This window comes from Hakea prostrata, chromosome 6, assembly GCF_041222555.1.
Source record: "Hakea prostrata isolate BN-2017 chromosome 6, UWA_Hpros_2, whole genome shotgun sequence".
Classification (NCBI taxonomy): Eukaryota; Viridiplantae; Streptophyta; class Magnoliopsida; order Proteales; family Proteaceae; genus Hakea; species Hakea prostrata.
The window spans coordinates 21,283,640-21,297,866 of NC_142605.1; the positions used below are offsets into that span (position 1 = coordinate 21,283,640).

At 40.1% G+C, this 14,227-nt stretch overlaps 1 protein-coding gene across 4 annotated transcripts in view; it reads right to left on the reverse strand.

The window, feature by feature from the left end:
- Positions 1 to 835: 835 nt before the first annotated feature.
- ATSYTF (C2 domain-containing protein) overlaps positions 836 to 14,227 on the reverse strand; it is a 50,471-nt gene continuing 37,079 nt past the window's right edge. For 3 of the 4 annotated variants that reach the window (XM_089158003.1, XM_089158002.1, XM_089158005.1), the window contains 2 exons: positions 2,581 to 2,886; positions 836 to 1,883 (listed from right to left, as the gene is read on the reverse strand). In XM_089158003.1, the coding sequence (XP_089014129.1) occupies positions 1,659 to 1,883; positions 2,581 to 2,886 (531 nt within the window). In that variant the 3' untranslated portion in view covers positions 836 to 1,658. The remainder of the gene's footprint in view (positions 1,884 to 2,580; positions 2,887 to 14,227) is intronic. The other variant, XM_089158006.1, reaches the window with a different exon arrangement.

Consider the following 14,227-nt stretch of genomic DNA (forward strand, 5'->3'; position numbering starts at 1 on the left):
GAAGGAAATCAAAGTTAAGTTTCGATGCCAGTAAGTTAATTTTTTCATTAAAATATTTACGAATTAAGAACTTAACCCTTGATTTGTCTGTATCCCTCTACCATTTGCAATCTTTCTTTCTTTTTTTGGTAGGAGAATTTAATTGAAACCGGCAAGAAGGACTAATGACGTCCTGATTACAAAGATAAAAAAGCCACATATTGGAATTAGGCCAGATAATCATGCTTGCTACAGATGATGCCTTCCTAGCTAGAGCATCGCCAACACAGTTTACCGCCCTAAAAATGGGCTCTAAAACGAAATAGTCAAACTGCTAAGAAAAACTTTTATATCCTCGACAATGTTGGATATATTAGCCAGAACACAGAAGGAGGCGGTTTGTCAATTCCTCACAATTAGACTCGAGAATAACTTGATAGTGCCCAGCTTTAATGAGTTCAAGAAGGCCCATCCTTAGGGCCCAACTTTCACCTACCAGAACCGAAAGAGCAACTCAACTTATCCAAATATAACAAGCCCATAGTGGGAGACCCCTATCATCCAACAAAATAACACCCACTCCCACATTGTTAGTTTCCTCCCACCACGAAAAGTCGGCGTTCATCTTCAACCAACTAATGGGGGGGGGGGGGGGACAACCTTTTCTGGTCAATAGTTACATGGGACCCAACATCATCTTTGCACAAAGCATACTGGAATCCCGCATGGGCATGGTGAGCTTTATGGATGACTTCTTTAGGGCTCTTGTGAAGACTTTTAAAGATCAACCCGTTTATCGAAATCCAAATGTTCCAACATAAAAAGACCACGAGGCTAAAGGTTGAGTCTTTCTTCCAAGAAGGAGAAGAGGCTACTATGGTATACATGATGCAGTGGTGGTGGTGCTTTGAGCCTTTCCCAGATGTAAAATTATTCGTTGTCATAGAGAATTTGACTGATTATTTAGCAAACTTTGCGGCAAAGTATCATTAACCAGTGCAGATACAATCCCAACCTACATTAAGCTACCACAAGTTGAAGGTGAAGATGACTATATTTGCTGTAATACACTTCATTTTCTTTTTTAATACAACTGATCCTTTACCCAAAAACAAAACTGCTTTCAAAAATAGTAATCCCATATCTACCAAGAATGCATTCAATTATCTGAAGAAAATCTAGAAAACAAAATTCAGGGAAATTGACCCCAAAAAAATAGATAGTGACATCCCAGCTATTTTATGTTACCTGCATAAAAACATGAGTATTTCATTACAAGTTCGACCACCAATTTCCAACTCCTGAAGTCCTAATTTCTCATTCCAAGAACACATTTCTATCAAAAGCAAGTGATGGCACAATGTGAATATGCCCATGGATCTTCCAATTCAAAACACCTTTTTTTGAACTACAAATTTTCTATTGATGTGTTAGACACAGCAACATAACATGAACTGCAAACTTCGTTTATTACAAGCCCATGCCCCTTCAACAGTAGACTGTAGATTTAACTGGTGCAATTCCAACAACTCTGCCAAATTATGTATTCTAACACCAGTTCCTTCTCCAACATAGATTTACAGCATACATTCAAATGCCTACCGTGTGCAACAGTTCTATACACGATTGATTTTACATCGTAGGGTATAAATAGCTATCCTATATACCATTACAAGAACCTACTCAGACAAATGATTTCTCCCATTCTGGGAAGGAGAAGATTTGTATATCTCCTCACCTAGCATGTTTATTTTTTCGAGCATAAGCATTTTCTCTGTCTCGAGTTGTAACATGTAATCCTCCTGGACATCTTCTAAAGTTTCTATCTCATGCAAAGCCAGCGACAAACCTTCAGGATCCCCATTGTTGATTTGGTTTCGCAACTCAGTTATTTTTTGTTTCATCTGCTTAATCACATTATCATAAAACAAAGACACATTAGGTAAGATGCAAGCTTACAGATCATAAAAAGATTAGGCCATAATACACAATATAACACTTCAGGCTGCACTTAAACCAGCAATCGCTAGTCATACTCAAACACTAAAAATCATGATTTTCAAAATAGTGACATTGAAAGCTTCAAAACCATGTAGAAGAATAGGATGCAAAAAAAAATACCATCCTGATCTAGAATACTTCCTTCACCAAAATCAATATTCCTGAGTTCCTTTACGACAAACATCCACATTATTGACACTCAATTTTTTTTTTTTTCTTTCTAGTTTCTAGTTTTTCATCTTCACTTCTTCATGAAAAAGGAGGTTGGGACTTGGGAGTCATTCACTATTTTATGTACCAAATGAATTTCATTATCACAGGACTAATAATTCAAACAGAAAAATTTAAACAGGAAACCACAGAATTATTTATATACTCCCTTCTCTTTATGCTAGAACCATGGTTCTTCTGTATTTGCATTTCTTTTTCTCTGTCATTTTACAAAACTGTACATATAAATGTAAGACAAATCCTTATCTTTCTTCCATGTTCATTCTGAAAACCTGGAAATAATTGGCAGTAATGGACCATCACATCATATGCAGTTAAAAATAACATATGCAAGGAAGTTCCAAATATGCGACGTAAGTTACCACTTACCAGCACAGAAATAACATTTGCTTTGCTCAAGTCTGAACTATAGGAATCCAAGCTAGGTTTCTTCTGTAGTTCTGGAACCTTTCTTGTTATTTGGATGTGGATCTCCCCCTTCTTCACCCCTTGGAGAGGAATCCATTTGTCAGCTGTCTCATTTGGAAGCAATCCCTTGTACTCTACAACACAATCACCTATACTTGATGATGGTAGTAAGGCGTTGTGATCTTTAACATGCAACATTAAGGGGCTACCATCCTCAGGGAACTCTAAGGTCTGGTTCCATTTAGGATTCAGTGTTTGATATAAAACCTACAAAGCCATGCAAACAGAGTGGGATTAGGGAAACTTCAAGATAATTAAGAGATTGGAAAAACAAGCTTGCAGATTTGCATATATGGATACAGTAGCCATTTAGGTTAAAAGAGTACCTACAATGTAAAGAAAAAACCAGACAGTAACTTCTCACTCAGCTTTTCTCAGTAATGGTATCAACCATCACTGGTAAATTGGTATGCCAACGAAAAGAAAGTGAAAGAAAAATCCATAGAGGAGTAATACATGAAGGAGAAGGACCACAATGTAAGAAATCTAGATGTTCCCGGAGTTCCAAAGTATACATAATTCCTCTAGAAAGGTGCAACATATTGCCAGAATAATACCATTTAAGGATATAAAAGGTATACACAGCATTTTATGTATTCATGTCTTTAGTTGTAATATCCAGCCTGCCAGGGAAATACTTTGTAATTTTATACATACAAATATAAATGGCGATATCAATTGGATCACTAACCAACTCGAACAGTTGCTCCTTTCTGATCCTCCCAAACAAATTAAGCATACAGCTCTTAACGGGTATCAGTGCAGGGGAAGTCTTGCAGTTGAATTAGATACTGTTCTTCTCTTCTCTCTCTTCAAACCCTAAAAGTGAGCAAGGCATGCAGCCTATTTTGGAGATTTTACAATGACACTCAGATTTTGAAATATCAAAGTCGAAATAAGAGGTTGACTTTGGACATCTTAATTCTAACTTCAGCATATGGTTCCCAAGTTGCAACTAGCAAGTCTAATAGGACAAATTTCTTAAGTCCACAAGAATAAGAAGGACTTACACTTTGTAGATAATTATATTTGTTAGGGAATTGACATAACTGCCCTTGGGGTAATGGTTTGGGAAGTGACCCAACTATCCTAGGAATGTTTTGATGATAACAAACACACAACCATGAGCTAATGAACTACTTGGGTGTTCAAAGATAGGCACACTCATGCAGATGGTACAAATTTCGATCGAAACCACCAAAATTTTGACTGAATTTTGGTTTTTGAAAAAAAGAGACAAAACTTGGGTGGAGTCGAGTCGAACAAGTACCAGGTTTTGACTGAAATGGTCGAAATTTCCACCGAAACAGTCAAAACCTACAAGATTTCATAGGCTTCGACAGCTTCCACTAGGTTTCGCCCTTTGAGTTTCGACCCCAAATAATTTTTTTGCTGGATTTTGTGATTTCAACCTCTATTTCACCAACTCATTTGTCAAAACTTGTCGAAAGTTGGGGGAAAATGCTGGAAATTTGTCGAAACTTGGGGGAGAAAGTTCACACAATGGGATATCTACATTATGTGGATGCCCAGACCGGCAGCAGGAAACCAGGGAAGCCAGGCAACCACCGGGGAGAGACCGGGGGAGACCACCGGCCGGCAGCACCAAAGGACGAAGCGGACAGAGGGCAGGGCAGAGGACCGAAAAACACACAAACAACAGAGAAGTAGGCCAACGCCGCGGAGCGAGGAGACCGGGGCGGGCACACGCATGGTAGCAAGGAAGGGACGAAACGGAGGGGCAAAGCCGAACCGGGCAAAGCCCCGGAGGTCACGAACAGCCCGGAGGTGGGCAACCAGCCGCCAAACGGTGCGCACGCTCCAGTGGGCGCCGGGGCGCAGGCTTGAAAGAGATTTCAAGACTCAACGTGTGGAAGACCAAGGACTGGACAGCTCCACATGCAAACTCAAGCTCAAGGCTCAAGAATGACATTTAGACCTTTCTTGAAGACCATGCATACAGTTTAGGAAAGTAGCAGATGTAAAATTGAGCATAATTCAAGTTAGGTATTTTAAAAAACAAATGTGCAAAGGAAACTATTGAGTCAGTCCTTAGGAATATAAGTGGAATACCCCAATTATTTTTGGAAAGCCCAAAAATGTAGTTGGTATGTGTGATGGTCGACCGTTTGGCTCTTAAGCCTGATTGAATGCCACAATTCCAAAGAGCTCACGATACATACCATGAAGGCTCCTTGACCGGTAGACTTCCCAAGACTGATGGTTGATGGATGCGGTCAACCGCCAATCAGGTGGCTAGAATGAACAAGTCGACCTCGAGATGCCCAAGGTTGGGCGGTAGTTCAAAAATATGATCCTTTTATATTTTTCGGGACCCAATTTGACCCAACCTTTCAGCTAAACATAAAGGACACTATGACACTCTTTGGCATGAACCTTACAGAGCTTAAAGCCATCAATATTGTGCATCTACCATAGCCATTGAGCCTCCCCTCCTATCCTTGATCTTGTGCTACTGAATGATATTCCTACAACTATCTTGCCTTCACCATTGAAAGTGTATCGACAATGTAAGCGCTTGGTTTTGTTATTCTAGCATCACAACCAGCACACAATCTGCTGCTTTGGCTGAAGTTCTTACCTCCTCCCTGCCTACAAATGACTTACAAATTGCTCTTCATGAAGATAGCTGCTCCTGCACTCAAAAACTCATGATTGCTTATCCTACCCGTAGTTTTGTTCCTCTATGCTTCGCTTTATCACTGTCTACTCATTTCATTCCTAAACTGTATGACAATGCCTTGTCTCATCCTGGGTAGAAAATGGTGATGTATCAACACTATATAAACATTTTAAGAAATTGACTCCTCAAGGATCCTCAAGAATATGTGATATTAATAGTTGGTTTCCCTTTTTTCCATGATTTCCATATCAGTGTAATGTTGGGTTTCCTGATTTCTCAAGATTCACAGATCACATGTGATATTGAGTTCCCATGTTTCTCATAATCCCATACCACATGAGATATTGGGCTTCTATATTTCTCAAGATAGGCAAATCGTCTGATACACAGATAACGGGAGATGACATCAACTTGGATTAATATTTGGACAAGATGAGGTGGCATCAAGTGAATGAGGGCTAGTTCTTCCAAGATCTTTTAAGAAAACCAACTCATATGGAACCAAAAAGGGTTTCTTGAAATTTTGGTTATGGGATATAGGGTGGATTATGGGTATTACCTCAATTGGATATAAACCCATGGCAACATTTCCCTAGTTCGGTTAATTGGTATGGAGGAGTATCAAGGATAATGGGGTGTTAGTTTTGGAGAAATTTAAATGGTGGAATGTTTGGTGGGATGGGGCACGCTCTTGAGGTATGGGATGAAAAGTTATAGAAATGGGGCAAAACTTGTTGAGGAAATGTAGGTAATGGCTAGGGATATGATATCCCAAGTTTGGTTGAGTGTAAATGGCTAGATTAAAAGATATAAGGGTTCTTGTTTATCTTGAAATCAGGGGGTCACAATGGGGTCAAATTGGGATCTAAGGTCGCTAGGTTTGGAGGGATGATGTACCTAATGTTTGGGATAGATCTAATGGTCAGATTGGAGTAGAGGCCTCTAGAAAGGTCCCAAAATTCAAGAAAAATAAAAAAGAGGGTGACATGAGAAGGGGAATGAGATTAAATGCAGACTTGCTACTTACCTGTAATGAAAGCCTTGTAATGGGGTGTGATGGAGATGGAAAGAAGTCAAGATAGGCCTACAACTACAAGCACTACCAAGGAAAATCCTTCAAATAGAAATCCTAGGTTGCTTACTCGATCACACGGAGGTCCCTTACCACTAATAAGAAGCTCTACTAACCTTGCTCTAAGGCAGCAACCCACTCTTTATTAGTTACATTCTGAAATCTGTTATCTATTACATGCCCAAGGCTTCTTTTTTTTTTTTTTTGGATGAATAAATGAATATATTAAACAACAGGAAGCAAGAGAACAAGGTCTTTAAACAGAAGACCGAAAAGAGGAACTAAGACCCCAAGACACAACAATAAACTTGTTCATTGGGTTATCGTCAATAGGGGGATGGGGCAAGGCTAACAATCTAAAAGATACATCAAAATAGATGGCATTCCAAATCCTGTTTATAAAGCGGGATTTGGAAGCCCATCTCCAAAGATTGCGCTCCCACCAAAGGTGATGAATCAAGGCACTGTACACTAGCTTACCTATCCGATCACAAATGGAAGAACCTGAAAAGTTTCTCAAAATCCAAGACCAATCTCGAAAAAACCCATATGATCGTGTTGAACTATACTAAGAGTTCAATTAGAGTTTGAATTCATGACAAATTCTATTCCTTGTAATAGTGTACTTTCCACTTAATTATAAATAGAGGTTTGAGATCATTGATCGATAAGCCATTCTGCTAAACATTGTGTTTCACAACATGGCATCAGAGCCTAAATACGATTAGGGAAGTGAGAAAAAAAAAAAGGAGTGTCAAACCTACCTCCTCACCTCTCTCTCGTTGTCAGCTGTCGCAAAAAGAGTGTCGAGAGTAAACCCATCTCCTTCAAAACCCATCGAAATCCATCAAAAGGCCATCGCCTCTCTCCTGTCGCAGCTCTTCTCTCCTGTTGCAGCTCTTCAAACCCATCGAAACCCCATCGCCCTTTCTTTCTGGCTATTCTTCAGTACCATTGTTGCACTAAGTTCTTCAATTTTGCTGCATACCGTGGGAAAAGACCAAGAACAGAGAAGAAAAGGGGAAAGAAGAAGAACAAAAGCACTCGGCCGCTGCTCTGCCTCCACCGCTGCACTCCACCGCTGCTCCTGCCTCCGCCCCGCACTACATTGAAGGGTGAAGACTGAAGAACTGAAGACAATTTTTTTCAACATGGCAACTACAGACGGTACCATTGCTCCCACCGGCTCCGAACATTACCCCACTCTTCATCCTCTTTCGGTAAGATTTGATGGAACAAATTATTTGATCTGGTTTCGATTTGCTTACCTGACTATTGTCGGAGGAGGACTTGTTGGACACATTAAGGGCACCACTATCAAACCTACTACCACAGGTGTTTTATAGGATAAATGGATCTCGAATGACTCTCTTATTATGTCATTCCTTTTGAATTCCATGAATCCAACTATTGCCCGTGGATACCTATTACTTGATACTGCAATCCAAATCTGGAAGGCTACTACTGAAACCTATGGACAGTTGGGGAATGATGCACAGGTTTATGAGCTATGAAAGAAGCTTCATGAGACTACCCAAAAGGAATTGACTGTGGCCCAATATTATGCTGAGTTGCGCTTTCTTTGGCAGGAGTTGGATCATTATGGAGATTATCACCCCACTAATTTAGATGATGTGACTACTTAAAGGAAGCACATTGATAAGATTTGGGTATATGACTTCTTGTTAGGTTTGAATGTGGAGTATGATCAGATCATAGTGCAAGTATTAAGTCGTTCTCCCTTTCCTACATTATAACAGTCTTATGCACTTGTTCAGTGTGAGGAAAGCCGTCGATTAACCATGCTTCATGCTCCTATTGTGGAGAAATTAGCCTTACAGTATGTTAGCACTAAATCTGATTCAACCAAGGAGATTGTCAAGTGTGAACATTGTCACAAACCATATCATACCAAAGCCAATTGTTGGAAACTCCATAGGAAGCCTGCTGATTTTGAGCAAAAAAAGAGCACAAAAAAGAGGAAAACCGAAAGCTCATATTTCTAAGACAGTTTCCAAAACACCCTTTGCAGACATTGGTCTTTCATAGGAGGAGTTAGCTACTCTGGGACGTATTTTGCAGTCTTCTACTACCGGTACAACCTCTAACACTGCTTCCTCTACTAAAGAAACCAACTCCTACCTTGCTACTTCAGGTAAAACTTTTACTGGCTTCCAAGTTTCTTCAATTTCTACTCCTTGGATCATTGATACAGGAGCCACAGATCATATGACAGATTTATCCTCATTTTTCTTACAATGTTCTCCAACTTCTGGAAAGGATAAAGTTTGAATTGCTGATGGCTCCTATTCTTCCATTGTTGGAAAAGAGACCATTCAACATTTCTCCATCACTTTCTTTGTCTAAAGTTTTACATGTTCCCTCTTTGTCTACTAACTTGCTCTTTATTAGTAGTCTTACACATGACTTGAATTGTAAAATGACATTTTTCCCATCTTACTATGTCTTCCAGGATTTGGTCACGGGGAAGGAGAATGGACGTGGTAAACTAGACAATGGACTTTATTTGCTCGAGCCAATTGAAGGATCTACTTTTGCTTTGACTACATCTTCTAATTAGGTCCATTCGATAATATCAGACCTTCATTAGTGGCACCGTAGGCTAGGTCACCCCCTCTAGGAACTCTTAAGAAAATATTTCCTGATTTAGTTTCTTCTTATAATGAGGATGATTTTTTTTGTGAAGCCTGCATTTTTGCAAAGCAGACTCGTTCTACTTATTTACCTTCTCTTTATATTAGAAAAACTATTCCTTTTATGCTAATTCATACTGATGTGTGGGGTCCATGCCGACGTGTGTCTATTAATGGCCATAGGTACTTTGTTACTTTTATTGATTGTCACTCTCGTTTTACATGGATTTATCTTTTAAAACAAAAAAAATGAGATTTTCCGATGTTTTCGTGATTTTCATAATATGATTAAAACTCAGTTCAATGCCACTGTGAAGATCCTTCGCAATGACAATGGCACAGAGTATATTGATGGTGAACTTTAGATATCTCTCTCTGACTTTGGCATAATACATCAGACCAGTTGCGTTGATACAGCTGCCCAAAATGGGGTTGCCGAAAGGAAGAATCAACATCTCTTAGAGATAGCCCGTTCCATTATGATTGATATGAATGTACCTGACCAATATTAGAGTGATGCTATACTCACTGCTTCTTACCTTATGAATAGGATGCCCAGTAGGATACTTGGTTTTAAATGTCCTAATGAGATTCTCCAAGGAGCCTCTTTTTTCCCCAAAGATTTTTGGATGTGTGTGTTATGCCAAAATCACCGCCCACCAAAGTAAGACTGGCTCCCCATGGCCAACGCTGCATATTTTTGGGGTATTTTGCTACTCAAAAAGGGTACAAATGTTATCATCCTCCTTCCAGGAAAACCATTGTATCCATGGATGTAATTTTTAATGAGTCTTGCCCTTACTATACACCTCTCTATGGGGAGAGTCCTAGAGGAGAGGTGTTCTTTCCGGCTCTAGAATCTTCCTATCACACACCAACACAACTTAAGAGTCCCAAAAGAGTTTCCTGACCAGGGGGAGACTTCGGCCAGTATACCTGGGGACTCTAATCCTCCCCCTTCGTTTTCTGAACCATGTGAAGAACCTAGCCAGGGGGAGACCACTCCTGTGAGACACATTGTTGAGGTCTTTCAAAACCAGATTAACCAGAATAAGGAGGTGCAGACTTATCAGAGGAAGAATTACAACCAGCTAAAGCTGGTGGAGAAAGGTGATACGTTACCACTTCAGTCTCTTGCTCCAAAATCAGATTCTACTGTTCCCCTTACGGTATCTTCTTCTGATCTTCTTATTGCTATCATAGTTGTCACGGCGACGAGGTGATGCGAGGCGGTTTTAGCTAGTTGGGGCGATGAGTCGACGAGGCGCCCTCTGAGGCGCTTTTGAGGCAGTTGAGGCATTTTAAGTGAAATTTTTACTTTTTTGTATACATCTCATACACTAATTCATTATAAACCTATCTTATATATAATAAAAAAACTAATATTAGCCATTTAGCCTACCTCAAGTCATCCAACATACTACAAACCACACATAGTAGGTCCTAAATAAATTCCAAGTATCATACTATCATTAAGAAGAATAAAGATACGATAAAAAATGTAACTAAATAGTAAACACATAGAAGTACAAGCACATAAATCAAATGCTAGGGATAAATAAATAAAAGCAGATAATATCAAAAGAATTGCAGTTCAAAGGAATCTCATGTACACAATGCATACACCAAGCAGTATATCTCAAGAATGCAAACCAAACTAGAAAACAAAAAAAAAAAAAAAAAAAAAAAAAAAACAACTTATAATATTGTTACAACACAAAAAAAAAAAATTCGGCGACATACCGTTGCCTAAGATGGTGACCGGAGCCGCTGCAACTACAATGGCTTTCGTATAAGCCTATGAGGGAAAAAGAAAAAAAAAGAAGCAGAAGTAAAAGAGTAGCAAGCTAGCAGCAGAAGTTTATCAATTTTGGACCTTCGAAACTGAAAAAGATAGTACAGTGGTGTCGCCGGTGATGTTTCTGGCTGTCGCCGAAGTCGCTGGCTGCTGTCGTCGATTGAGTGGAACTTAAGAGAGTAGCAGAGGAAGATAGTACCAGAGAAGAAATGAAAACCTAAAAGAGAGTTCAGGCTGTTGCCGGTGATATTTTTAGCTGTCGCCGGAGTTGATGATTTCGTCGTCGATGAAGTGGAAGGTGAAGAGAGTAGCAGAGGGAGAGGGCCGAGAGGCAAAGACGACAAGAGCAAAGAGTTAGGGCTCGCAAATTGCAATTGGGATCGAGTGATTCTCGGGTTTTCTTCTTTTTGTTTTGTTTTGGTTAATGATTTAATGTTAGAATGATCCCATGTATGTCGTGTAAAACTTATATATGCACTCAACCATTAGATGATTCCCAATTGGAATCTAATTTCCAATTCATATTTTACCTTTGATTTGGAATAAAAAATATGATGGTTTTTAAAATCCACAAAGGCGGTCGCCTATGGGTCTGATGAGTCCGAGGTGACGCCTCAGAGCCGAGGTGACCGCCTTATGGACTTCACATGAGGCGCTTGTCGCCTCAGCTCCTTAAAAGCCCGCCAGGACGCCTAGGCGACGCCTTGACAACTATGATTGCTGTTAGAAAAGGAGTCAAATCTTGTACTCAACATCCCATAGCTAAATATGTTTCTTATAACTCTTTGTCTGACTCCTACCATGCTTTTATATCCTCTCTGTCATATGTATCTGTTCCTAAAAGTTGGCAGGAAGCCTATGCTGATAAGAGATGGAAAGTAGCTATGGTAGAGGAAATGCACGCAATGAAGAAAAATGACACTTGGGAGCTGGTTACACTTCCTCCCAAAAAAAAACCAAGTGGGCTGCAAATGGGTATTTTTGGTCAAACAAAATATGGATGGATAAGTCAATAAGTTGAAAGCTAGACTAGTTGCAAAGGGGTTTACCCAGAACTATGGGATTGATTATCAAGAGACTTTTGCCCCTGTTGCGAAACTAAACACTGTCACAGTTTTGTTGTTTGTAGCTGTGAACAAAGACTGGAACTTGCACCAACTAGACATAAAGAATGCCTTCTTACATGGGGAGTTAGCGGAAGAAGTCTATATGGAAATCCCACATGGTTTCTCCGATGACAATATTGCAGGGAAAGTTTGTCGGTTGAAGAGGTCAATTTATGGGTTAAAATAGTCTCCTAGATGCTGGTTTGGACGCCTCCTGAAGGCAATGCCTTCTATTGGGTACAAGCAAAGCAATGTTGATCATACACTATTTGTCAAGAAGTCGGGTACTAACATTAGTACATCACACTTCTCATTGTTTATGTAGACAATATTGTCATCACAGGGAATGATGGTGAAGAAATTCAAAAGTTGAAGGACTTTCTTGGCAGAGAGTTTGAAATTGAAGATCTAGGGAAGTTACAATATTTCTTAGTGATTGAGGTGGCTCGATCAAAGAAAGGTATATTCCTATCCTAAAGAAAGTATGTCCTAGATTTATTATCAAAAGTGGGAATGTTGGGGTGTAAAGCAGTTGATACCCCTATTAAAGCTAGAGCTAAACTTAAAGAAAAAGAGGGAGAACCAATGGACAAAGAAAGATACCAAAGGCTGGTAGGGAAGTTTATTTACTTGTCCCACACCATGCCAAACATCGCTTATGCTGTTGGGATAGTGAGCCAATTCATGCATGATCCATATTTACCAGAATACTACAGTATTTGAAGGGAACTCCTGGAAAATGAATACTTTTGTCACCCACTGATAATCTAAAAGTAGAAGCATACACTGATGCAGACTGGGCTGGATCTTCAGATAAGAATTCAATTTCAGGTTATTGTACCTTTGTTGGAGGTAATCTAGTTACTTAGAGAAGTAAGAAATAGAATGTGGTAGCTTTATGTAGTACCGAAGCTGAATATAGAGCTATGGTTCGTGGAGTTTGTGAACTACTATGGTTGAAAGGCTTGCTGCAAGATATTGGAGTCCAAGTTCCAAATCCTATGATGTTATATTATGACAACAAGGCTGCTATTAGTATTGCTAATAACCCGGTGCAACATGATCGAACTAAGCACATAGAAATTGACAGGTTTTTTGTCAAAGGAAAGTTGGAACAAGGGCTTATCTGCATGCCTTTTATAAGATCGGAGACCAAGTAGCAGATGTTTTCACTAAGGGTTTAAAAGAAAAAGATTTCCTTCCTATTGTAGGCAAGTTGGGCATGACTAATATCTATGCCTCAACTTGAGGGGGAGTGTTGGATTCTACTAGGAGTTCAATTAAAGTTTGTATTCATGTAAAATTCTATTCCTTGTAATAGTGTACTTTCCACTTAATTATAAATAGAGGGCTTAAGATCATTGATCGATAAGCCATTCTACCAAACATTGTGTTTCACAACAGATCGCCTCGAGCGGGGCCAAATGGAACCAAGGGCTTTTCCCCTAGATAAATCTAGAGAAGGGGCAAAAAAGAAAAGGTGCTCAAGGTTTTCCAAACCATTCCAACAGAGGGCGCAATTGGGGTTAACGGGGATGTGGGCATGTGGAGGTCAATAAGGAAGAATTGGGTGGGAAGGGCATGATTGAGGGCTCTCCAGAGGGGAAGGGAGTGACGGCGGATGAAGCCTTTGAACCAAATCATTGGGGGCCAAGGGGGCTTAGGGCTATGGGCTCTGTGGAGGTTCCAAGCTGATGAAGTGGTGAAGGTTTTGGAGGTGGAGGGGAGCCAAATGGTGAGATCTTCTAATGGAGCTAGGGGGGGGGGGAGAGATTCCCAAACCTGTGTGAGAATGGGGAGAGGGGATTGAGTCCAGACCCATTTGAGATGAAATTTGACAAGAGGGTGGATTTGGGGATACGAGTGCCATAAACAGTGCGAGGAACAAAGTGATTATAGAGAAAGCCCAATGGATGCCACGGATCAAGCTAGAAGGAAGTAGAGGAGCCAGTGGAGATGGAGGTAGAAATAGTGGGAATGAAGGAATCGCTAGCAGTCCAAATATCAAAGAATTTAAACGGTTTGGGCCAACAGGAGATGCCGGGATGGAGAGAGTAGACCCCCTTACGTGGATCAAATCATGCTTGAAGAGTGATCCAGATGAGATTGAGAGGGAAGTTAGAGTAACCAGATCCGGCACTGGGAGGAAGGGAAGGACCAAGAGCTGGTGGATGAATCGTTGGCCAAGAAACGACAAGCTTAGAAAGGACACATAGTATGGAAGGTAGATTTGGGACTAGAAAAATTCACACCAAAGGTTATACCAAGCAAGGG